General features: G+C 31.9%; 1 protein-coding gene across 1 annotated transcript in view; it reads left to right on the forward strand.

Moving 5' to 3' along the window:
• The window catches only part of LOC136980838 (cubilin-like), a 292,841-nt gene extending 267,856 nt beyond the window's left edge, over positions 1 to 24,985 (forward strand). Inside the window, 7 exon segments of the mRNA XM_067277042.1 lie at positions 8,809 to 9,011; positions 9,077 to 9,209; positions 20,106 to 20,296; positions 21,913 to 22,066; positions 23,053 to 23,297; positions 24,576 to 24,687; positions 24,767 to 24,985. Coding sequence (XP_067133143.1) covers positions 8,809 to 9,011; positions 9,077 to 9,209; positions 20,106 to 20,296; positions 21,913 to 22,066; positions 23,053 to 23,297; positions 24,576 to 24,687; positions 24,767 to 24,819 — 1,091 coding nt within the window. The 3' untranslated portion in view covers positions 24,820 to 24,985.
• The last annotated feature ends 432 nt before the right edge of the window (positions 24,986 to 25,417 follow it).

The following is a 25,417-nucleotide window of genomic DNA, read 5'->3' on the forward strand; positions in this document are numbered from 1 at the left end:
CTAGTCATTATTGGACTCAGAAATACTTTCAGTTGCACTCTGAATGCAAGTCATAATGGTATGTTCTTTGCAAGTGAAGCAATGATAGACATGAAAGTTTCTCTTCTATTTTTGGTTTTTTCTCTAATTACAATAGCTACATTGTCTTTGTCTTTCATTGTCCTCTCAAGGCTGTTTTACCTCTTCTTTCAGTCCCCAACGTTTGTTAAATGTTTTTTTTAGTTGTCGAGGAAGACCTGGCTGATAATTGCTTGCTATCAAATAATTACGGCATAGTTCCATTGTGAGTTCTTTGAGATAGTTCTACCAAAGTAAGTTGAACTCTCTATTTTGATGTTTGTAAACAATAAAGCTGTTTAACTCAGTAATGTTTAAAAGGGTAAAAAACAAGATAAGCAGTCAATAGTTACTGGTTCTTGTTACTTGTTACTATTCTTGTAGCCATATACTCATCAACTCCTCCTTTTGTGGAGTTATATAATGTAAGAATGAATGGCCTTTTTAGTATTTCCTGATTTTAGATCAATTCATCGGTGTTGTGCATTGTAGAGAGGAGTGCAACAACTTAATTTTTTTGGGTTCTGTAGGCTAATAAAGCCATTCTTTCTCTAAAAGCAAAATACACTTGAGTTTACTCAGAGAAGCCTTGTGTTTGTAAACTCAGACAGGATCTCATTTTTGTTTTTCTGTAAGGTTCCAACTAATGTCAACTTAAAATCTTTTAGAAATATTCAGCTAATGGTATAGAAGTGTGCCAATTATCAGTGGTCATTTTTTTAGTTGCTGAGTAAACGGCTTTCTCTTAAATGCTCATTTCACTTAATGATATGTTTTTATGACTAATATTTTAATACCTGTAAACTATTAACTTATTTTAAATGTCTCTAGTGTTTATTATTTGATATGAATCAATAATTAGTCTTTCAAATTATGCTTTTTACTTTCGAAATAATGTTTTCATTGAATTCAGAAAGATTATTTGAATATAAGTCAAATTACTCAGAACATTGTTTTGTTTTTATTCAACAGGAAATTAGAAATCCACATATTTTTATTACTGTAGGCTTATAACTATTGTGGCAATATGCCATAGTTTGTATATATTTTATTTTGTATATATTTTATTTTGTATATATATCATATTTTCTTGATCTTTCCTTTCTTCCTTGTTCTTTTGTTTTTCGTCTTTCTGGAACATTCCTGCCCAACCCTTTCTCTGTAGTTGTGGGTGACTCACAATTAAGACAAAAGAAAGTAAGAAGCCCTAAGGGCTAAAAATTGTGAGATAAAGACTTTTTTTGGCTGACGTCGGAGTAGAAGGACCAATGGATCTCCAGTTCATTAGTAGCATTGACTGGAGGTAAGGAAAAAGCCTTCCTGGTTAGAAATCTTAACCTGACGAGGAGATAGACAGTCAAACATCGGGGAATATCAGAAAGACTTTAACAGAAAAAGAAAGATACAGCTCTTTCCATTGTAATAAGAACACTGGAATCAAATATTGTCATTGCACCTAGAGATACATTGAGTAACAGGCACCCCTTTTCCTGTGAACTTCTCTTTTATTCATCTCTGATTATATCTTGGTAATTGTTTATAAGCCTATAAACAATTACGTATATCTTTTTCCTTCTTTTAGTTTTAATTAGGTTAAGGTGTTAGAAATAAGTAATTTATTTGCTATCCGAGAGATATGGACTTATGATAATTGTCATGACTATATCTCTTTGTGTTGGTTTTTTGAATTGTTCATCCAAGTTCTATCTTGTTAACGAAAACATCTGTAAATATTCTTGAACATCTGTGAACTGTATAAGAGTTGGAATCCAAAAGAACTGTAAAAGATATTTTCTTTCTATTTCATATCTTTGTGTGCCTGCATTTCATTATGAATATCACACTGTATAAATAAATGTTTTGGTTACACATATAGCTATCTTCAGATTCTAATGTGTTAGAGTCTGAAGATAGCTTTAGGTGTGATTTTTTTTATCAGTGGTCTATCCTCTTTGCAGACTGGATTCTTACACTTGTAGATTCAAACAGGAGATGCATTTATCTGTGGGTATTTGAATTATATTAATGTGAGGCTCTAGAAATGTCCTGGAACCACACTAATATCTAAAAACGCTAAATTTCTTAACATTGTAAAATATAATTTTTATGTTCATAAAAGGAAATATTAAATATAATAGTGAAAAAAAAAACCTTTTCTTAGAAAACACACAAAGGAAAACTAAACAATGTAAGTCCTAAGATCAGCTATTTCTGGTTGGGATCGAATTAAATGTCAATTTTGACTCATCTTGCGATCTGGGTTTAGATCTCATTACACTTACGAGTGATGATCAATAAGAAGGTGGAGATGAGGAAAGATCTCTGATATCCCTGATTGGTTCATCAGGGACCGAAGATGATAAAAACTCTGATATCAAGGACAAGGAGGGCTTCTCTATCTGAATTTCTCATAGTGCAAGATGTTATTTAGTGGCATTCTCCACCTTGTCCTGGACTCTATAAGGACTGACCTCTAAATACTGAATGTCATCACCCAGGGCAAAAGAGAAAGCTGAAGGATTTGTCTCTCAGGACTGTAGCACTTCGTGGCTATTTTATTTTATATTTTTTTGTTATTATAAATCTTTATTGTTTTCCGTTTATGTCGTGTTGCACGTATATTTTTGTACAGATCCCTTTCCGTTTCCTTTCTCAATACCACCTCTTATCTGATGGCTGGGTCTTTTCAATGTTACAATTGGTCACATGGGTCAGAGTGACGTGGGTTGGCGGGAGTTATAAAAGTGTGTGTAACGGATGTAAAAGGGCTTTTTCTCTGGGTGAGTGTGCACCGTGGACGAAAGGAGATACATAGCAGCAAGGAGAGTCAACTGTCGCCAGGGTTAAGGAATGTAGTGCTGAAAGGAAATCCATGTCCATTGAAAGAATAATGAATAAGGAGGTGGGAAACACCGTCTAAAAAGGAAGAGGACTAGTTATAGTGTAAAGATCGTAGTGTAAAGTTATAGTGTAAAGATTTTATCGTTACAAAGGAAAGTGTGTAAGTTTGATTGTGTACTCTGTTTCCCAGTTTGTTCTTTGTAAAAAATTTTGTCATCGGATTTATACTGCTTGTCAGGCAAAGCAGGGCCTCACGTTAAAAAGGAAATTTAGAAGGGGGAGCATCGAGTAGTATTTTTACTGTAACGTGACCGGTTTTTGTTATTAAACTGTGTATTAACATTAGTATTGTACCGTGTTTGTTTTTGTATCAATTAAACCTTTGTTTGCCAAGTTACGTTTTTGCCGACTATTCATTATCATTTTTTGTTCATTCATCTTTTGTCTGATACTGCAAACCATGTGCCTCACAGATTTTACAGGACTCTTTCTTTTAAAAGAAGAACCAGAAGATTTACAGTCTCACCTGCAGAGACACTAAAAATATTATTGCTGTAAACTTTTTGTTTTTGTGTGTTTTAAATAAATTGAGACAATTTTCTTTGTAACTGTGGAGTCTGACTCGGTGTCTATCAAGTTCACATTCCAAATCGGTACTTCTCTTTGGTTCTGACTTTAATCACAACTTGGCAACCTCACATTAAAATTAAGTGTGATTGTCAAACATTTTGCAGGATTATTACAATAGGTCAAAATTGAATTGGAGAAATACTTTATAAAAATGCATTTGTTCTACAAAGACTATCCATTAACTACATGTACAGATTTAAGTCACTTTTTACCACTTTCCTGTTGTGTACAGTGATGTAGTTTTTGCAAACCTCCTCCCCTTTAATATCATGCACAATAAATAAATAAGTAATTACCTAAAACCAGCAATAGTTTTAGGTAGGTAATAGTTTAGGTAGCAACTGGTTTTAGGTAATTACTTATTTATTTATTGAATTCCACACCAGTAATATCATGGTGATTGTATTCATGCACAATATTTCATGGCTTTCCCTGATATTGAAGAAGTGACGTAAAAAGTTCAAATAGTTTTTATTGATAGTTTACTTGATAGGCTTATAAGAAAAAAATCATTTGGCACTAATATCTATAAAAAAAAAAGTCCATATAGACAATACCTCAATTCTCTTTCTCCAAACATGCCCAATGTATAGTTTAAGAAAGGGAGGAAGTGTGAAAAACTACATGTAATTACTGGATGCTCCACAAACACAAACACACACACTCACTCACTCACTTCAGTATCTCTTAGATATCTGCCAATAATTGTGTGAATTTCTATGGAATATGGATTCTTGTTATCTCTAATTTTGTATTGGCATATGCTAATAATCCTGCATCATATAAATAAACATCACTAAGCCCAATGACTATATAATAAGGTGACCAACTTTTTTACAATGAAGAGAGAACACACATAAATTGAAGGAAAAAATATTGTAAATAAAAGAAACATTTTATTCATTGCAACAATAATACACTATAATAAGCTCTACTACATGCATATGTGCTGTGTTGTGTTTTGGTAAGAAGTAAACAAAGCTATTTGCATGCAGTGCACTCTCTCAAGGTCTCCTGTGCAGAGCACATGCATTTCATAATCGCGTTTTGCTGCACTGTACGGAGCCTTGATGAACCGTCATGTCAAATACAAACACATCACATCACATTACATGCAACGGATCGGCTCAGCATCAATCAAATATGGAGATTTACAGATTAGTCTTCAAATATCAAAAAGGAGGACATGTAGGAAGACACTTTTCGAGTGAGGACAGAACTTACAAAACAAGGACTGTCCTCCCTAAAGGAGGACGGTTGGTCACTTTATATATAATGAAATACCAACGATTGCCTTAAAAATTGAGCTATAAATATTTATAGCCCAATTTTTAAGACGATCGTTGGTATTTCATTAATCCTGCATCATATTAAATAATCAAACATCTAATATAATTTAAACTATGAAGCATAGTTTATTTTTTGCACAAATTTACAAGACTTTAGTCATTCTGAAAACTACGATTTAGATGCAACTTGATAATTTATCAAGTCATTTTTAATAATAAAGACAAAATAGATAACCAGATTGCAGGAATCTTTGTTGCTTCAGTAATAGATGAGCATTTTTACTGAAACTGTTTTATCTATAAAGGCCAAACCTCTAGACCAGGGGTTGCAAACTGGTAGCTCATGGACTGGATACAGCCTATTAAGTTTTCATATCCAACTCTTGGTCTTGATGATTTCTTTTTTAAAAATCAATGTTTCTAGCATCTTGTAAAGATTAAAACAGAAAAAATGTAAACTTCTAACTGTTTAAATAAGTCGTAAAGGCCTGGCAACTGTGAGGCTCTGGATAGGTCCGAACCACACTGAAATTCGCGTTAAAATCATTTATTTTTAGAAAAAAATTATTTTTTTTAGAGGAAAAAAAATAGAAGTTAGAAATAGTTTTTCTTAAAGAAAACGACGCGAACTTTTAAACAATAGAACAATGGGAAAACGTAGATCGTCTATCTCCGAGTCGGGAATCGAATTAAACTTCGATTTTGACCTCTCCCGCGCCCCCGAAAGGTTTCGAATTGTCACCAGGTGACGAGAGGAGACCAATCGGAAAGCGGAATCGGAGGAAAACAGATAAAACCTGAGAATTCAAGGACGCGAGGGCTTCTTCTCCCGAAAGTTCCAAGTGACGTATCTATTGTTGTGTGTGTATCTGGTGCCCATCTTCGTCTCCGTCTCCCGATCTTGGATCGACATCTTTCCATCAACGGAAGTCGACCGCATCGTCCTGGAGTCGCGGAGTCGTCGAGGGAACTGGCCATTCGTGACCTAGGGACACTCCTTCAAAATGAGACTATATTCGAAAGGAGAGGAAGACCCAGAGGCTGCTGCCGACCTAGAACTTCCAAGATCGCGGAAATCTTGTAAGCTTCTTTCGTGTCAAATAAACGGTTTCTTGTAACCGTAGAGTCTGTCTCAGTACCGATCGCCCACATACGACCCTTCGCGACCGCTCGACCCTCTTGACATAGTCGGCACCCAGTTGGCAAACTCACACAACAAAAGGGCCTTTGTTAAAGACTTTTTTTTTAGTTTACAGTAGGTTTTGGTTTACCGAAAAACATTGAATATGGCCCACGTCTGTTATACATCTATTTAACTGGCCCTTGCTGTGTTTGAATTTGAGACCCCTGCTCTAGACCAATGATTCCTAAGCTTTTTCATGCCATTACCCCTTAGTTCCATAAACTTATACTCAGCACTCCCCAACCATACCACAACACTCCCTAACCCATTATCCTTTGTGTAAGAAAGGCTTGAAATATACTTAAAAAACTTTCTATGAACCTCACACTTTGTTTCTTTACTGTACATTGTTCTCCACATTTGCAAACCATTAAATGCAATGTTTCTTCTCAACCATTTTAATAGAGGAAAGGGAAAGGTTGTCAGTGACCCAACCTTTGCCTGTGGTTACTGTTCAGTACCCTGCCTCCAGTGTCCCATTTTTTATGCCCCCCTAGATTTACTTGCCACCCACAGGAGGCAGTAGTGCCTATTTTGGGAACCTCTGCTATTTTGGGAACCACTGCTTCACTGCTCTTCTTAATCAGTAGAATAAAAAAACATTAATAAAAATGCAATGTATATCACAAGCCTAAGTTATGTCAAAACAGGTGTTCCAAAAACAAAGTGGTTTTGAAGCAAAGACAGGACTTCGACAAGGAAGTGTTTTGTCATCACTTCTGTTTAAAATCACAATGGATGAAATCTATAAGAATTTGTAATAAAAGGCGTATAGGAAGAAGTCAAGGGCTTTGCTATTTGCAGATGACATAGTATTGATGGGGGAGACAGAAGTCCAACATCAACTGGTTATGTGGAACAGAGAACAGAGGAATGGAGAATGAAGATAAGCTGAGGGAAAAGCAAGACAGTGGTGATGTCAAGAAGAATTTGGGAGGGGAGAGGAAAAATTGAACTGAATGGAGAATTATTAGAGGATGTTCACAGCTTTAGATATCTGGAAACAGAAATATTAAAGGATGGAAAGTTAAGCAAAGAAATAGGTACAAGAATACAGCAAGCTGATGACTTCTACCAGGGTATGAAAAATTTGATCTGGAAAAAGGAAGTGCCACTCAAATGTAAGGACGTCCTTCATGAATTATACTTTGTCCCAATATTGATTTATGGAGCTGCAGCATGGACTAAATTGTGTAGAGAAGACAAAAAGATTCAGATAGCAGATATGAAATTCCTCAGGAGCATGCTGAGTAAAATCAGAAGAGACAGGATAAGAAATGAAGAAAGAACGAAAAGAATAGGAATGGAAAATTTGGGGATGAAGATAAAACAAATTAGACTGAAATAGTTTGGACATACCAAGAGAATGGAAAAAAATAGAGTACCAAAGTTGATATTGGGGAAGACCCAGAACAAGCTGCATCGACAAGATAGCTGAAGACCTAAGAAAACGCACTGACAATGTAACAGTGGTGTTTTCAGAGTAGTAGTGAAAAGATAGAGAGTTGGAAGTCTTTGGTCAATCGCCCAACCCAGGCTTCATTGGATTAAGGATGAAAAAGAATACGTAAAATGCAACAAAAGGAACAGTTTTTCAATGCTAATTATTTTTGCAGTATATCAGCAGAGCATAATCATTTGGGATGATGCAGTAATCATAAAATACACATCTGATCCAAATTCACATAAAAAGAAATTTGTGCATTCATACAAAATCAAAATTTGCATGGGTATCTACGGGTTCCATTTAGTAGCTCACCCACGTCAAGAATACCCAAGAATGAGAATCAGCTCTTTTTTTTACTTTTTGTGTTGCTAACCTTGACACTTTTTTGATGGTAGTGCCACCTGCCCCCACAATATAAATATCTAAAGATCACGGAAGTTAATAAGAAAAAGGATCTTGTATTAATCTGAGAGAATGAAAAAATGTTATCTAATTTGCTTAGGTTGTCTGTAATAAGTTACAACTCTGAATCTAATGATTCAACCCAAATGAATATTGGATTAAAACAAACTATATTATTACTATTAATACTATTAATAATTAAATACTGAGTAATTGGGCATTTGGCATTAATATAACTAACAGGCTTAGAAATGTTTGTATATGAATCTAATTAATGGTTACTGACTATTCACTTATGACAATTCTTTGTGTATATATATTTATGTTTACTTTAATTTTAGGTAATAATTCTGGTTTTTATCATATTTAATTGTATTATTTATTTTAATCTTAAATTTAAATTATTGTAAATTTGCATTTAGTTTGCCTTGAGCTTACGTGTTTTAGCATTGTATCACTTGGACTAATGATGGTGCTGAAAGGAGCTTAAAATATTGTTTTCTCTGTAAGTTGTGATGGATGTTAAAAATTTGATATACAGTGTCCTTGCTGTATCTTCTGTTAGAATAAACCTAATTATCTACAAATTAAATACTGTAGTGTTTGCCTTGTTTGTTAAACTTTAGATGAAATTAAAAAACATAGAGGATTTTATGTATCGTTAGTATAATTATAAATTTTGAAAATGTATAGTTGCTGTTGCAAAAAATACCAGAAATTCTAATTTAGAGGTAAAAAGAATTAATATCTAATTTAAGAATTTCTTTTGTATAATAAATTCAAATATTTTTATCTAATATTTTCTTGAGTAATTTTATTAATAAATAATTCCTCTAAATATTGTATTTTTTGTTATTTATTTATTTATTATTAAAAATATTTTGAGATAAATACCTATATAACTTATAAAAATACATATTTATAAATAAAATGATTTAAATGAGTATTTATATTTATAGGAACTTGTGGAGGATCACTTTATGTGAGTGATGAAAATAGAACTTTAACAACTCCAAATTATCCTCAAATATATCCACCAAATCTTCATTGTCAATGGTTATTTTACATAAATGCATCATACTACTCTCGTGTTCTTCTAACGTTTCATGATTTTGATATACCATGTGGAGGAGATCGTCTCGAAATTAGAGAAGATGGCATTGTATATTTTGTTTATTATTTAAATTTTAATTGTGAAATTTTTTCTTTAAATTTTTTTATTTTTAGGATAGCAGAACTCTCCGTTTTTGTGATGATAATGTCCCACACTATTATCTAGTTACAAGAAATGTGTTTCTCTACTTTACATCTGATTCACAAGGAGGTGGACGTGGTTTTTCATTATCTTATCAAATTCAAGGTATGTCTTTTTTCATTTAGATTTTAAAACTAAAGATACTTTTTTAATGATGTAAAAAGTTACTAAAATAATATTGAAATTCCTTTAATGATAAGCATAAATTTTGCTGAAGAGAACAAATCATATAAGGAACAACACACCAATAATTGACAATTCCTACTTTATGATAGCAGGAAATGCATTTTAGGCCTTCTGCTCTTTTTCAGTCCTTTATTACAGATGTTTGACTATTTTTTCAAATTCTGTTAGTGACTACTGGATGAATCAACTTTGTATTCATAAGCTATATAAAAGTTAAAGTAAATGTAAATTATTATAAAGGTTGATTTGAAAAGAAATACATAAAATAAAATTAAAATAAACTTATTAACCACTTTAAAAACTTCACTGCATGGTATATTCCTTAATCAAGTTGATATATACAGTGCATTATCTTAAAATTTTATCCTCATTAAAATTTATGCTTATCACTAAAAGATGTATTGAGAGAACAAATAGCAATATTGAAGTTATTATTATTATTCCATACACAATAAAACCTTGTTAAGTTGAATGCATTAACTTGAAGTTGTCTACTGGTTCCAAGCACAGTATATAGGATTTTCCATATAATGTTTTCACTAAGTCAAAATTGTCAGTACTTTTAACTTGAACCTATTTTCCTGTGTACCCTCCACCTTTTGATAGGTCCATTTTCTCTTATATTTCAAGTGAATGTAGATGATTAAGAAAACAAACACTACGACTCCATATGAATACAATACCACACTTACAACCTCATGCTGACATATTATAACATATTACGTTACTGGTGTTCTGAGTAGTTTACATTTGCCATACAACTTCCAGCATATTGAGTATTCAATCACAAACATTTTTGATTTTGTTCAGAGGCTCTCTTCAGGTGAAAAATCATAAGCTATAGTTCTATTGAGCTTCCAAATGTTCTAATCTATTTGAATATCCTGTTCTAGGCATTAAAAAAATTTTTTTTAAATTTTCAGTTATTCAGTTAATAATGATTCAAAAATTCTCAAGGTTTTCAGTTTATTTTTGAAAAAAATTCCCAGATGTGGATCTTAAATCTGGATATGAAATTATAACAAGTCAATCTAGCTGTTAAAAGTTTCCCTGTGTGGATCAATTCTGGATATTAAAATTATATCAAGTGGCTGTTGATATTAAAAATTAATTCACACCTCCTTGCTTAAATTCACCATAACTTACCAATCTTGTGCTAGATTTAATCTGTCTTTGTTATCAATGCATCCTCCTATACACTCCTGTTTGTAGATCTTAATAGTTTTAGCCGCTTAAGTTTTATTCCCTTAAACATCATTCTTAAAAGTCTAGCTTCAGTTCAGTATGGTACTATTTCAGGATCTGATGCAAATTGGACCAGAGCAATCATATGGTTCTTCTTTATATGATAGATGTGTGCTTTAAGTTTAGATTTATTTGAGTTTCTATCTGCCTGAGGACAACGTCTTATAAAGCGGTATTTATACATATTTAATGCCTTTTGTGATAGTTTCTTTTCTTGTTTAAGTAAAAGATTGGCGTGACATCCAACCTTCGAATTCGATTAACTTACAACATGAACACTGGACAATGGATGTTCTTTTTTACCATGTTAAATCTGGAGAAACATGTCTGGAGAAACAGTGAACAAGTTACATGCCCAGCTGATCTTCCTACTGAAGTGAAGAGGGCACAGTATAGTCTTGAAATGCATCACCATCAACCAGAAAACCTTTCCTGTATATCTCTGAGGTACCTTGCAACATATGAAGAAATCGCTCCTTTCAAAGCTAATTAAAAATAAACATAAATGTCTGGCCAAAGTGGAGTTCAAATTATATCTTGCCCACCTATGATTTGCAAAAGCATGCCACCAGGCTTCTCTCTATGAACAACTTGGGAAACTACAAAATATTGTATCACTATTTACTGAAAAGATGATCTTTAAATTAAACAAGAAATTCCAATGTGCCTCCTTGAGGCTACATGCAAGCAATGTAGACAACAGCAGTCAATCTCTTTCTACAACTATATGGAGGAGCATATTCCATCCCGGATTTCCAAGATCATACAAAGAGGACCTAACTATATCCCCCCACCATGTGATACTGATGCCTTCGATGCAGTCCCAGCAGTCCTAGCGGTGCTCAAGAATTGTAAAGCGACAACCAGATTCATGGATATGGAACTGTCCATCGTCCCAACACTTGCATCTCTAAAGCAAGCCACAGGTGACAACAAAAACTCTTTGAACAGCGAACTCGTTAGACAGTACTTGGCAACGGCCAATTTAAGGCTCCTGATTTCGGACAAGGAGAAGTTTATCCTATTCAAGGAAGAGGACTTTCTAACTAGAGCTGCAGACTTCCTCAGCCAATCCCATGTGCTAATCTTACAAGACGACCCAACTCCTACTGTATTAAGGAAGACCAAGAAAATACTATCACTTCCGAGTTTACTACTCTTCTTCCCAGGTGCTTGAAGCCTCTGTCCAATGTAGCATGTCCCAGGCTCATCTTTGAGGTAAAAATGCATAAAGAGGACTGGTCAGTGAGTTGCTAGTTAAGTCTAGATGCTAGTGACCAACAGGTTTAGCCCACAAATGTCAATCATGCATTAAATCTAGTATCTGCTTGCAGTATATTGTATATTCTGGGTGCTCTTTGTAAAAATACTTTAAACTTTCAACTATTGATAAAGATAAAGATTGTTAGACACTGTACATAGGCAACATTGCATTTTAACCTACTAGCTTCATAGCTACTGGTGTTCTGATTGGGACAAAAGGAGGTTCCTTGAAAATGCACCCAAAAGCATTATAAATTAAATAAATGACACTTCCGTGTTGTGGCGTTACTAGCAACGACTTGTTAAAATTCAGATGTACTCGCAAGCACTTTCAATAGCTTATTGCTATCATCCTCAGGACAAAAAATCGAATACATTTATTTTCGAATGATCAGCTTTTTAACGACTTCAAATTACGTAATGCACATAGATGGAATATAGAATAAAACATTAAAATTGAAATAATTATAATATTTTTATAGAAACGTGCTGTGATGATGTAATCTCCCCAAAAATACATAAATAGCTAATAATAAACATTATTAGCCATCATTTAATCAGGGGAGATTACATCATCACAGCACGTTTCTATAAAAATATTATAATTATTTCAATTTTAATGTTTTATTCTATATTCCATCTACGTGCATTACGTAATTTGAAGTCGTTAAAAAGCTGATCATTCGAAAATAAATGTATTCGATTTTTTGTCCTGAGGATGATAGCAATAAGCTATTGAAAGTGCTTGCGAGTACATCTGAATTTTAACAAGTCGCTGTTAGTAACGCTACAACACAGAAGTGTCATTTATTTAATTTCTAAACACTGGCATGAAGTGTATTATATATTCATTAAGCATTATAAAGTGTATACAGTTTTGTAATCATTCTGTGAACGAATTCTTGAGAAATGGCTTGATAATAAGAAATTTATAACCACAGAAAAATTTGAGAAAATTGGGTATTAAAATTATTAAAATCAAAACTCTAACTCAAAGTCAGGATGTTTTTATTCCTTAGACTTAGCAAGATTTTACTGTATATGATTATCATAAAACTACTTGCATTTATTATTATTATTATTATTATTATTATTATTATTATTATTGTTAAAATACTCAATAGTCTGTTCAAAGTAAATAATAGTTGTTTAATCAAAAAAAATTTTATAAAATTTTAGTATATACTAAATTTGTTTAATTACACTACATACTATAGCCTATTTAACTAGTAAATTAAATAAACAAATAAGCAGTTACTTTATTAATATACTGTAGTTATTAATATACTGTACTGGGGTCAAACAAGGAAAAGTTTTGTTACAAAGTTGTTATCTCACCAGAACTGGACAGGACATTAAAAGTGTAGATACCAACAATCTTGATTCAATCTAGTGACCAGATATAATTTAAAAGAAATGCAACAACATTTGATGAATAAATTTTTAAACAGTTTAATTATAGAATACAAATAATACACATCAAATATTATAGCCCAATCATTTAGGTGATCGTTGGTTGATTAAAAAAATTTCCCTAAAGATAAATGGGAATTAAAATTGTGCTCATATCAATCATACATGCAAAATTACCAACAGTTTGGAACAGCGAACAATTTAGAATGATTATTCTAAATTGTTGGTAATTCTCTATTCCAAATTGCAAACTGTATAACATTATTTTATATCATGCAGAACCCTTATTCCAATTAAAAATTTCATTTTTAGATACCCAAAATTGAAATATTACACTGAACAAATAGAAGATACATTAAAAAGCTTTTTGTGTGTATTACTAATTTACAAATAACACAACAAAAATATTTAATACACATAAAAATATATAATAAAAGGTTTTTAAAATGATGCATATATTACTTTTTAAATATAATTGTTTATTGTGACATTGTCACAATGCTAAGCTGCAATTATAATCATATTTTAAATTTATTTAATTTAAAATACATGCTCTCCATCTCGAATTAGTGGTGTCTTGCCCCTGTACATCTTACTTTTCCTTTAACAAAAGAGTTGTGCCTGTCATCTATTAACTGCTTTCGGGGGAAGACTTTTGAATTGAAATAATGTGACTTTTGGTTTGCATCAGAAGTTCATATATAATTAATTGGGGCCTCCTGCTCCTAAGGTTTCCATATCTGGTCTCATCTGTCTAACTCTGTTCTTGAGATTAAGGAAAGATGGGCAGCAGATGACAGTGGGAATTTATAGGTCTACAATTTTTTTAAATTGCAGCCCAAAAACATAGCTAATCAGAAGTAATAAACCAGGCTTATTGTACTCCTATGAGTATAATAAAGCATTATTCATTACTTCTGATTACTACTCTAATAATTTTCAAAAAACATAGTTAATTATTGTTAACATGATAGATGATGGTGAGGAATTCAAAGTAACACTTTACAGTCCTCCAATGATTATCAAAGGGGTTAAAAATATAACTACAATGTATTTCAACATTTTAAACATACCATAACAAATCATGGTTATTTTCTGTTTATTCTATAGTAGCAAATAAAGAGTTCAGGATATGCCTAAATATGTATAATAATCAAGAACAATGGACAAGCTCAGTTATTTTTGCAAGTGGAAAACAATGATAATTTATATCTTGATGATATATCAGTATATGATTTCAATGTATGGATGAAAATTGATAAAAGCATCTGCACTGAATTACTTATAGAAAAAGAAATCTACTTTTTCCATTATGATAGAACACAATAATGGAAAATTAGCAACTGTTGCACTGAAGAGACAAAGAAGTTGACATAACTAACCTAACTAACCCTCTGACAGTTGCCAAGATGCAACAAGGTATTGGAGGGCTTACAAAGCAAAGCAAATATGTTGATCAAATGAATTTACAATGCAATATACATAAAATGTTTTATTAATAATTTATTACATAAAGACTGTAGATCAGAGCTCCCAAACTTTTTTGACTGTTGACCCCTTCAAAGATTTGTCAACCCCCTGCCTCCGGGAATTTTGAGAAAGGAAAACAAAAATGATGAATGATGATGACTTCCACCTTATGTTAAATTTGTTTTTGAACTTGTTTAATGAGAACAGCTTAATGTAAAATTAAAATTTCAAAAAGAAAAATCGGGATGAAGATTTTTTAAATTCTCGTAGGAGTTTTAAATAATTAAATCAATCCTAAGATTACACTTTAACAACTAAAAATTTACACGATGTCTTACGTAAATATACTAGTATATTAAAATATTCTATTAATATATTAACTGAATATTAATTTATTCAGGGTTTATTCATCAACAAATAAATTAAATTCAAAATTGACAACACAAAATAGAGCTCTTATAAGCCTCATGGTGGTTGCCATCTTTATAGCTGGTATATCGAGTACCTAAAAAGACGCTTGCAGTTTGCTGGAAGCTTGCTGGCAGCAACCAGAAGTTATCTGAGATTTTTAACAGAGGTGCTGAGAGTTGCTGGCTGCATGCTGAGATTTTGAATGCACCCAATGTTTGGCTAGACGCATAGGGTAATGCTTACAAAATGAGAGACAACGCCATACTGAGCAGGAAAATGCGTGGTTTCGCAAAATTAGCAGTGAGAACATGTGGGAACATCAACGAAATCTGAGGAAAATCAACAAAACCAAAACCGACGATAACCAAAGTCAATGAAAACTGAGGTATTACTGTACTCTTAAGAATAATAATCATAATAATAAAGAAATAAATAATTTTGGTTAGTCAGTATTAATTAACACATAGTTTTCATAGAAAAGATCTGCTTACAGCATATGAATTTATGACATCTTGAACTATTATATATATATAACCTATCCGACTAATCATTAAAAATGATTAGTTTTCACTTAACTCCAAATTCACCTTGAGGATTAATATTGCCCATTTTGGGACCCCTGCTGTAGATGATCAAAAATGAATTCATTTATCATGATCATTTTGGTTTGATCCTGATATGATCACAATAAGTAGCATCCACTAAATACAGTGGCTGCCACTTATCATTTCTAAGAATATAAGTTATCACTTGTAACATAATGAAGTCAACAATTTTTGTTAAAAGATCTGATATTAAAATGTGTTTGGATTCTTCTGTGATGTTCATTGCAACAAGTACGTGGTCCAGCAAGCGGAATGGTACAAATAAATACTCGTTAGACTTTCCAACACAAAGTAATTTATTATTGCTTCGAACAGGTTCTCTTTTCTTTTAGATCCCAACTCTACAAATGCTTTCTGTACACACAGGCATTAAATATTGATCTAACAAACAACGGGTTATTTGAGTGTGACAATTATACATGGGCCGAAACTTATAACTAATACTTATATACTTATATCTAAGGAAGGAGAAGGATGGTAGACAAATAGGGATAGAATAAGAGGAAGATGGAAATACCCAGGATTTTCTTGGCTTTGTAATCTTGGGTGAGACACCACTTTGGAGCTTTCCTTGAGACATTATTTCTTGTCCTTCTTGTAGACCTTTTGTATGATACTTTTAGTAGCTTTCATCAAAGTTCTGTTTAGGAATTCTTTCTTATCGACTCCTTGGCTCCTCGTAGTCTCTAATCGTCTTACACTTGATCTGGAGCACTACCCTTTTTCCATCCACTCTCTTCAGAATTCGAGCCCAAACTGACCTTGCCTCTTGTTTTCTTGGCCCCACTTCACCTTTTGTTCTTCTCACTTCTTGGAATCAGTAATCCTACCCAAGGGAAAATGGTTGGAAAGGAACGTTCTAGAAGTGAGAACAAAGGAACAAAGAAAAGGCTAAGACTAACTTAAATTAATAAAATACAAATATACAATATTATAGCCGACAGCCACACTTCAATTGCATATAATTTAGAAATTCCATATAAATAGATTTATTTACAGCATTAATAGCATCCAATTTTTCTTCTGTAGATTGTTCTGTGACTTGAGACTTGTTAGATAACATAAAATTCAATGAACTGAGATTGAGCATTCAATTTAGTTCTACAGTGAGTCAGTGGGTGATCGGTTAACAAACAAATCGGATAATGAACACTTTTATGTTCAAACAACAAACGCATGTTTGGATAATGAACACCTCATAGAACAAACACAAGAAGAAGCGACATAAAATAATGAATACCAATTGGTCTTCCCTTGCCTTCAAACAACAATTCAGAACTTTTCAGAGCACAGGAGATGTAGACAGCAATGCTCAACCCGATATATACTGATTGGATAGTATTCCTCTGTACTTTGAAACTCTCCCTTGTAATTCCAGCCTTTTATTTTTCATTTTTCTGATAGAAATAATTCTTTTATAGTATTCACAAAACTGTCAGAAAGGCACTCGTTAAGTTTTGCGTTGATTTTTATTTTCGAAAGGTGAGAGTATAATAGCAAAGGTAGAGAGTGGACAGAAGATGTCTGATGTTGCTGGGCAGTATGGCTTGAACAGGTTTACAATAGGTTGCAGTTCAATATTATCTAAGAAAGATACTGTATAATCAAGAAGACTCAAGCAGCTGAAGAAGTAACAAAGATCACATCTGAGAAATAAAGAACATTGAAGAGCACATAATGAAATCTGAAACTGATCTGATGACAGAAGAACGTCAAGAACTCTTGAATGAAGAACACCAAAAAGCTCAGCGAGCAGTGCTTGCTCAAACATTTATGTTGCCCTGGACAAAAAGACAAATTGCTGCCCCTTAAATTTATTTAGAGAGAAATATCTAATATAAAATTAACAATCTAGTAGTGTAAAGTACTATTTTTAGTATCTCAGGAAACCAACACTAACTGCGGCCAGTAAAACTTCTGTTAACTTAACGGGTACTTTACGCAGATTTTGAAATTAGTCTTTGCCAGGCCTGGGCTTTTACACATGAACTGAAAAAATTAGTAAGAATAACGACAAATATCAAGTCAAAGAAAAAGTTTCAAATATATTTAATTAGTAAATTGAATTTAACTATGTACAAATGTCTATAATCCAAAACAAAATTTATTAACGAAAATCAACAAGTCAACCCGACAATAAAACTCAGCTACTTAGCTTAACTTAATCTTAATTTTCCTTTGAAAATTCGACAAATCAAATACTTAAGAACTATGAACAAAATCTCTTACGAACCAAACACCTATTCGTCACCTCACTATACCAGGAACCTGTTTCCTCAATCTTTTCGCTATCGTCAAATTGCATTCCCCTTTAAACACCTTGGATCGCCTAACTTTCAATCTGGGCTTCGCCTCGAATATTTCACTCAGTAGTACACCTCGCTCTGGAAATCACCTCGTTCGTCTTCGGTTAGCGAGCTGGTTTTATGCTGTGAGGTGACGTCACAATTCAGCTAGGTTACTCCCCTTATTCACATATTTAATTGTCTAACATCAAATTTCTTTCTGGCAGCTTCAGTTCTCCGACAAAATCTTATAAACCGTTTATAAAGCATTTAGCACAATTTTCTGGGATAACATCCCAGAAAATTGTTCCCAAAAAATCAGTTTAGTAAGTATTTCTTTTTTAGTGAATGTGGGGATTTCCCCCCTTCATTTTTTCTGTGGACTGTTCATTTCCACTGGGCAGCGCAAGTGCGCGTGATTTTTCCTACGGCGCTTGTTCTTTTGTGAGTTGGTTTATCATCATCTTTTTTGATTACTAAGACAGTGGTGGGGAACCTTTGTCCTAACTAAACATAAGCCCCAAACAAAAATATAATAAAATAAAAATAACGCTCGGACTCAGTTCCTTACAGTAGTACAAAACAGTAAAAATTAAAATATACCTGTATCTAGTTACAAATTGTTAATTAGATGCATTATTAATGATATTACAAAAATGTATTATTGTACAATCAAGCAAAAAACTTATATCCTATAAAAACTAAACAAAAGTACTGTACATCAACTATACTAAAATCAAAAGAAACTTTTTCTCACTTTTAGTTCTGCAAACTTTTTTATTAACTCTCTTAAGTTTACTTGTTCAGCAGTTTCATGCACAATTGCCAAAATGGCCAAACTATTAAGATGATTTTGCATGGTAGTGGAACATAAAAAGTTTTTAATTGATTTTTATTTAGAGAAACTCATTTCTCCCACTGGCTACAGTTATTGGTATGATCGGCAGTATTCTTAAGGTGACACTAAGGTTTGGGACAAAATTTAACATTGTTGCTTATTTCCGTGTTGCTTTCCTTTTTGCCCAAAAGCCCTCTTTTATGGTTGTTTTCTTTAGAATTAAGGAATGCAAATATTTTCTTAGCTTTTAGGCAAAAATAATAAATACAAAATGTAAATTGCATGGTAATTTTAGCCACAGAAAAAATCGACAAATATAAATTTTCCATTAATTAAGTATTTAAATTATAAATATTTTGTCACATTTACAATCAAAATTCTGCCCTTTGGATCTGCCGCCCTGGACAAATGTCTGGGTTGTCCGCCCCTAGAGCAGGCCCTGAAGTGAGATATGTTTTCTTCTGAAAAAGAGGATTAATGCCAATATCTGCTGTTAAAGATGTTTTGAAGAAGTGAGAGGATGTCAGAACAACAATCTTCGAATGGCATCCAAACTAGATTGAAGTTAATAGACTTAGGGATTTCTACAATTACAATGCTATTAATTACTTCTGAAAAAGAGAGAAATGCAATCGACATTAGACAGATTCTTTAACCCCCACAAACGGTAAAAACATGATTAATAAAAATGCAATTCTGTTTATATATGTATTTTATTATTACATATAAATAAACATAGTAAGAAAGTATATATATTTTTTTATTTTTTGGGGTCTCCAGAACAAACTAATTAAATTCCCATAAAAACCTATGATAAATTGATAAATATTTAATGAACAATTCAGATAGCGAACAAAGTCTTGGAACAGATTATGTTCGTTAACCCATCACCCACTGTACTCGAAAAAGATTACCCTGTCCTCATAGGAAATTTGGATAAAGCATGGATTTGGCCTATTTTCAGAAATTAATATAAATGAAAGTGCCAATATTTATCAAATTTAATTGCCTTACTGTCCTTAATCGACATGGACTTATCGGAAAAACTACTACAGGTGATAAAATAAAGATTTTTTGATTTTTCTGATTATGAACTCCTTCTTGTGTTAATAACCAATACATCGGTGTAATAGTCCTATTAATCTGATAAGTACATGCTGATAATTTTTTAAAATAAAGCCAATATTTTTCATTCCTTAAATTGAGAAGAAAATGCAACATAACATTTAGCAACTCAAATTTCTCTTTATTGAATTCATATACTTATATCTTATCAATTTTTCAGGATGTCCTCAAAATTACACTCAACCTAATGGAATGATTTATAACATAAGATATCCATGGAGTTATTATTATCCAGATGACTGTAATTTATTTATTCAGGCTCCAGAAAATTATGCCATAAGTTTATATTTTCAAGAATTTTATGGAAGCTATAGAAATGCACCTGCTAATTGTGATAATACTGGATTGGAAGTAAGTAAAATTATTGGAAGTAATTTATGTTAAATTTTTTTTTTGTTTCTTCAGCACAGTGTTGAAGAAACAAAGAGAACAGGAAGACACAGTTTCAAATTTATTAAAGAAAATTATGTTAAATTATTCAAAAAATGTAATTATTTGTTACTTTCCATTGTGATTATTCATTATTCATCAAGTTAATTATTTTTACCTTTGATTTTGATGATTTTAATGTTACAAATACAGTGAAACCTCTCTATAACAAACACTTAGAAATAAAAGAAAAAAAAACTGTTTGTATAGAAGGATGTCTGCTTAAGAGAGGTTTGTGAAAATTATTTTTACAGGTAGTCTACACTATTTTTATTTATAAACATTATATACATACCATGTAAGAAATAGTAATATGACTACAATAAGTGATGAATTATCATAAAAGGGTCAGTATTATTATTAAAAAAATTCAGTTACATTTGTTTGATTTTTTTACAATTAATTGTAGTAATCTGCTTCTTATTATGCATAAATTAAATTTTGTGTTAGCTCTGTGTCATCTGCAACTAGAAGCACTCTGCATGACACTATTGATGGCTCTGTAGCATATGTCATTTTGGTTGCGAAAAGCCGTTGCTATCATATTCATTGTCATTATCATCTTTATTCTTTTTTCTTATATCACAGAAAATGACTGAAGGAATCTTTATGTACTTGGCTTGTGCACTTGGTCAGAATTTGTCTATATAGTTGTTTACAGTGATGGTAAATTCTGTTGAATTCATTAGACTGTGTTGTCTCCATGTCATTTGCAAAAACCACTGCAAAATTTTAAGCATTCTCATCTCTGGAAGAAAATCAAGCTTTAAAGAAACAATTCGGAATTCTTAATGCAGAACCTGTCTCGAAGTGCTCAAAATCCCCAAAATAGCTTGGAAGACATTGAGGTACTTTCTTAGTGATTTGAGCAATTCCCTGATTGCAATTATGTGCTTCATAAACTTTTGTCTGTAAATGACAAAAACATTGAATTATGCCTTGATCCAAAAGTTGAGAGAGTGTGAAGTGACATTCAACAGTAGAAATATAATCTGACATTTTTGAGCTAGTGTCTAAATGTAATGTAGCATTGTCAAGAAACAAAAGTACTTTCCTGTTTAGGTACATTTTCCTGTTCAGCTGTTTCACCCACTATGTCATAATTTGTCTTGACATCCAGGCCTTTCTGTTTAACTAATAATTATAAATTAAAATCATTTTTATAAAGCAATGAGCAATTATTTATTGTGACATTGTCATAAGCTGGGCTGCAATTTATTGTTACAATGCTCTCAATGTACAAGTGTCTTGTCTCTGTACATCATACTCTTCCTGTTAACAATGGAGTCATGCCAGTCACTATCTAATGTCATTCAGAAAAATATATATGAATTGAATCATCATGATTTCCAGTCCAAACTGGATGTTTGTATATAGTTAATCGGGGCCTCCTATCCCTAAACTTTCCATATCTGGTCTCAACTTTCATAGATTTAACACCATTCTTGAGATTACGGAAGGACAGACAAATGACGTGGGAATTTATAGGTCTATAATTTTTCAAATTGCAGCCCAATTATAATTTTTATTTTTTACAGGTACATAATGGCTCTGATATTTCTGCACCATTGTTAGGAATCTTTTGTAGCAGAACACCAAATCCTGTATTTTCCTCTTCAAATAATTTGTTCTTACGAGTACGGCCACACAATTCTATGAAATTTGCTATTATGTATGCCATTACTGATCAAGGTATAGTATTTATGTATTATTTTTTCTATTTTATTTTTAGTTACATAAATTTTCAATAAAAATACTAATATTAAGAAATTTAAAGTTTAATAAAATGTTTTATAGATTAATTTAATAAATTATTTATTTTTTTTGATAACTTACTTATTCAAGCTCTCTGATTATTGAACTATTGCTATTGAAAATTTATTCCATGTATATTGACATAATTATCATTTTTCACATCAGTAAGAAGAAATCTTAAATGCTTTATGTATTAAATTCGTTTGTATTTCTCACCATATTTAACACATATTGAATATTCAATGGCAGATAATTAACAGTCTTGCATAAAAACAAAATTTGTTTATTATGGATTCTGCCAAGCCTATAATAGGGGCAGCAGGCTGTTGAGAAATAGGACCTGACATCCAGTTCAAGTAACATAACCAGATCCAATATACAACAGAGCTCAAGTAAATATTTAATATGAATCACTACACATTTTAATAAATTTTTGCTTCTAATACTTATTATAATGGATTGTAACAAACATATGTAAATTATTAATTCAGTAATTAACTCTGTAATTAAATTATTTTTTTGTATTTAACATTTATATTCACTTTTTCCTAATGAAGTGAAGGAACCTGGGCTTCCAAACCAATGGTTATGATAGTGTTTAGGACAAACCACCCATAAAAATTTAAGATTTAAAATCTGGATTTGAATCAGGTCCCTCAGCATCGCAGACTGCCTTGGATATTCAACTGTCAAAGTTAAACATTGAAACCTGTTTCATGGATTCAATGACATAATCTATTATTATGATTTATTATGTCTTCACTTTTGAAGAATTAGAAATAACCATGTGATACTGATAGAATAATTTTAAATGAAACATTTCCTATGGTTATAAAATAGTGATTTTATTTTCATGTTAATAGTATTGCAATTATATTATATTGTATTCTGAAAATAAAATAAAATTGTTATATTTTGATTAGGTCCAGGTTGTGGAGGAAATTTTACTACTATCAATGGAACTTTTACAAGTCCTAGATTTCCTGGTTTTTATAATAAGACTTCAGAATGTCGATGGTATATTTCAGTTCCTGGAGAACATACAGTTTCTCTAATATTTGATGTATTTGAATTAAATTCAACAATTGGATGCACATCAAATTATGTAGAAGTATATAATACACATGATGAATTAGAGTCTAATAAAGTCAGTCGTTACTGTGGAAATGTAAGTATAAAAACCTTTACATGAAAAATATATACAAGAATTAATATTTAAATACATATAGCATTTTCTTTTTATATAGAATAGATATTTATTTTTATAAAGTCATACTTTATTAAAACATTTATTTATCTTATTTTATAATTGTTGCTTTATTGCTAAAATATGTAAAGAGATATATCTATTTTGTAAGTGATAACATAAACTGTATATACAAGAGAATTTGTATACAGGGTGCATAGGAAAGTCCCTTTAACCGGAAAATTCTTGCGAACGGAGAGAGCTACAGCTATGCAAGTGAGACAATGGTATAGTCAAGCGACTACGCCCGACCTAATGCAAACGACAGCAGCGCCCCTTGTGGCGAAATTTGGAAGATAGGCAGTGCAAATCGAAAACGAAAACAGATAGAACAAACTTTCCAATTAAAAAGTTTTGGAACATCAATTAATTAGTACAAAACGACATGTGGTTCACACGGATAAGATAAATTGTCGCCTGTATACCCAAAAATGTCTGAAAGCAATGCACGCCATTTTGTGTAAACGTTTGAAAGGAATAGCCATAGGTATGAAAAAATACGCACAATTTATTGCATAAAATACGTACTTACATTAATACAGTTTGATAACAACAGCAAACTTTTCGAACATACTCGACATTAAGTTGTTATCACTGTGACAGTTCGCCTTTATGTTGTTTTTTGTGTGATGTTATCAAACTATATTGATGTAAGTACGTATTTTATGCAATAAATTGTGCGTATTTCTTTATACCTATGGCTATTCCTTTCAAACGTTTACACAAAATGGCTTGCATTGCTTTCGGACATTTTTGGGTATGCAGGCGACAATTTATCCGTGTGAACCACATGTCATTTCATACTAATTAATTGATGTTCTAAAACTTTTTAATTGGAAAGTTTGTTCTATCTTCCAAATTTCGCCACTAGGGGCGCTGCTGTTGTTTGCATTAGGTCGGGTGTAGTCGCTTTACTATACGGTTGCCTCACTTGCACAGCTGTAGCTCTCTCCGGTCGCAAGAATTTTCAGGTTAAAGGGACTTTCCTATGCACCCTGTATTATAATACATTTTATTGTTTTTAAAGAGTTCTGCAAGTTCTGCATCTATCTATTCAATATTTGTATTGAGATTGGACAAAATATCTTCACACATTGAATATTCCTACGTTGATTAATGACTAATATAATATTTGTAAATTAAAAATTTAACATATTTATATACAACATTTCAATGATAATTTTGTTGAACAATTTTTAGGATCGACCTGCAACAATTACATCTGACTCAAATGGAATTCTTGTTAAATTAGTGACAAATTCAACAAATAATTTCTCTGGTTTTAAGGCACACTTTTTCACAAATTCTGTTGGTATGTATTTGAAGACTTTTTGAAATTAAATAACAGATTCAGTTTCAAAGTTTATAATTTATTTTAATGTATTTTGCAGGTCGACCTTTAAGACATGTAGTTAGATATACTTTTTCAGATTATTTTAGGTAATTATTTTTAAACTTATAAATTTTTGAATATATACTGTTGTCTACTTTCATAAAAATTGTTAAATCTGCTGAAAAAGAAATAATGTATAAAAGTATTAAAAACTAATTCCTAACTGTTTTAACTGTTCAGTTGAATTTAGTCAATAAATAAAATTGTTTTGTAAAAATTATGTGGAAATTTATTACCAGCAAAAAGATCTTTCTGGCCTTGATATTTATTTTTTTATTACAGTATTAAAACTGAATTAAAATTTTTAATATATTTTCTATAATAATATTTATTCATATTATGTCATGCAATGTTGAAGACAAGCTTATTCCCTATCAGTATAGTTAGGGTGACCAGACGTCCTCAATTTCTGGGGAATGCTCCCGGTTTTGCCTGTCTTTAATATTTCATTGTAGAATCAATCTTTGTGTAGAGCAATGTTATCAACACACCAATATAATGTCACCAATTTATAGATCAATAAATAAGTAAATTTTAAAAAATAATCAAAGTTCAAGTAGTTTTACTCCCCATTTTCAGTGATTCTGAAATGTGTCACCGGTTATATAATGTTAGATAATGATCAAAAATACAAGCTGCGCTTGTACTT

This window comes from Centruroides vittatus, unplaced genomic scaffold, assembly GCF_030686945.1.
Source record: "Centruroides vittatus isolate TY-2023 unplaced genomic scaffold, ASM3068694v2 contig_726, whole genome shotgun sequence".
NCBI lineage: Eukaryota > Metazoa > Arthropoda > Arachnida > Scorpiones > Buthidae > Centruroides > Centruroides vittatus.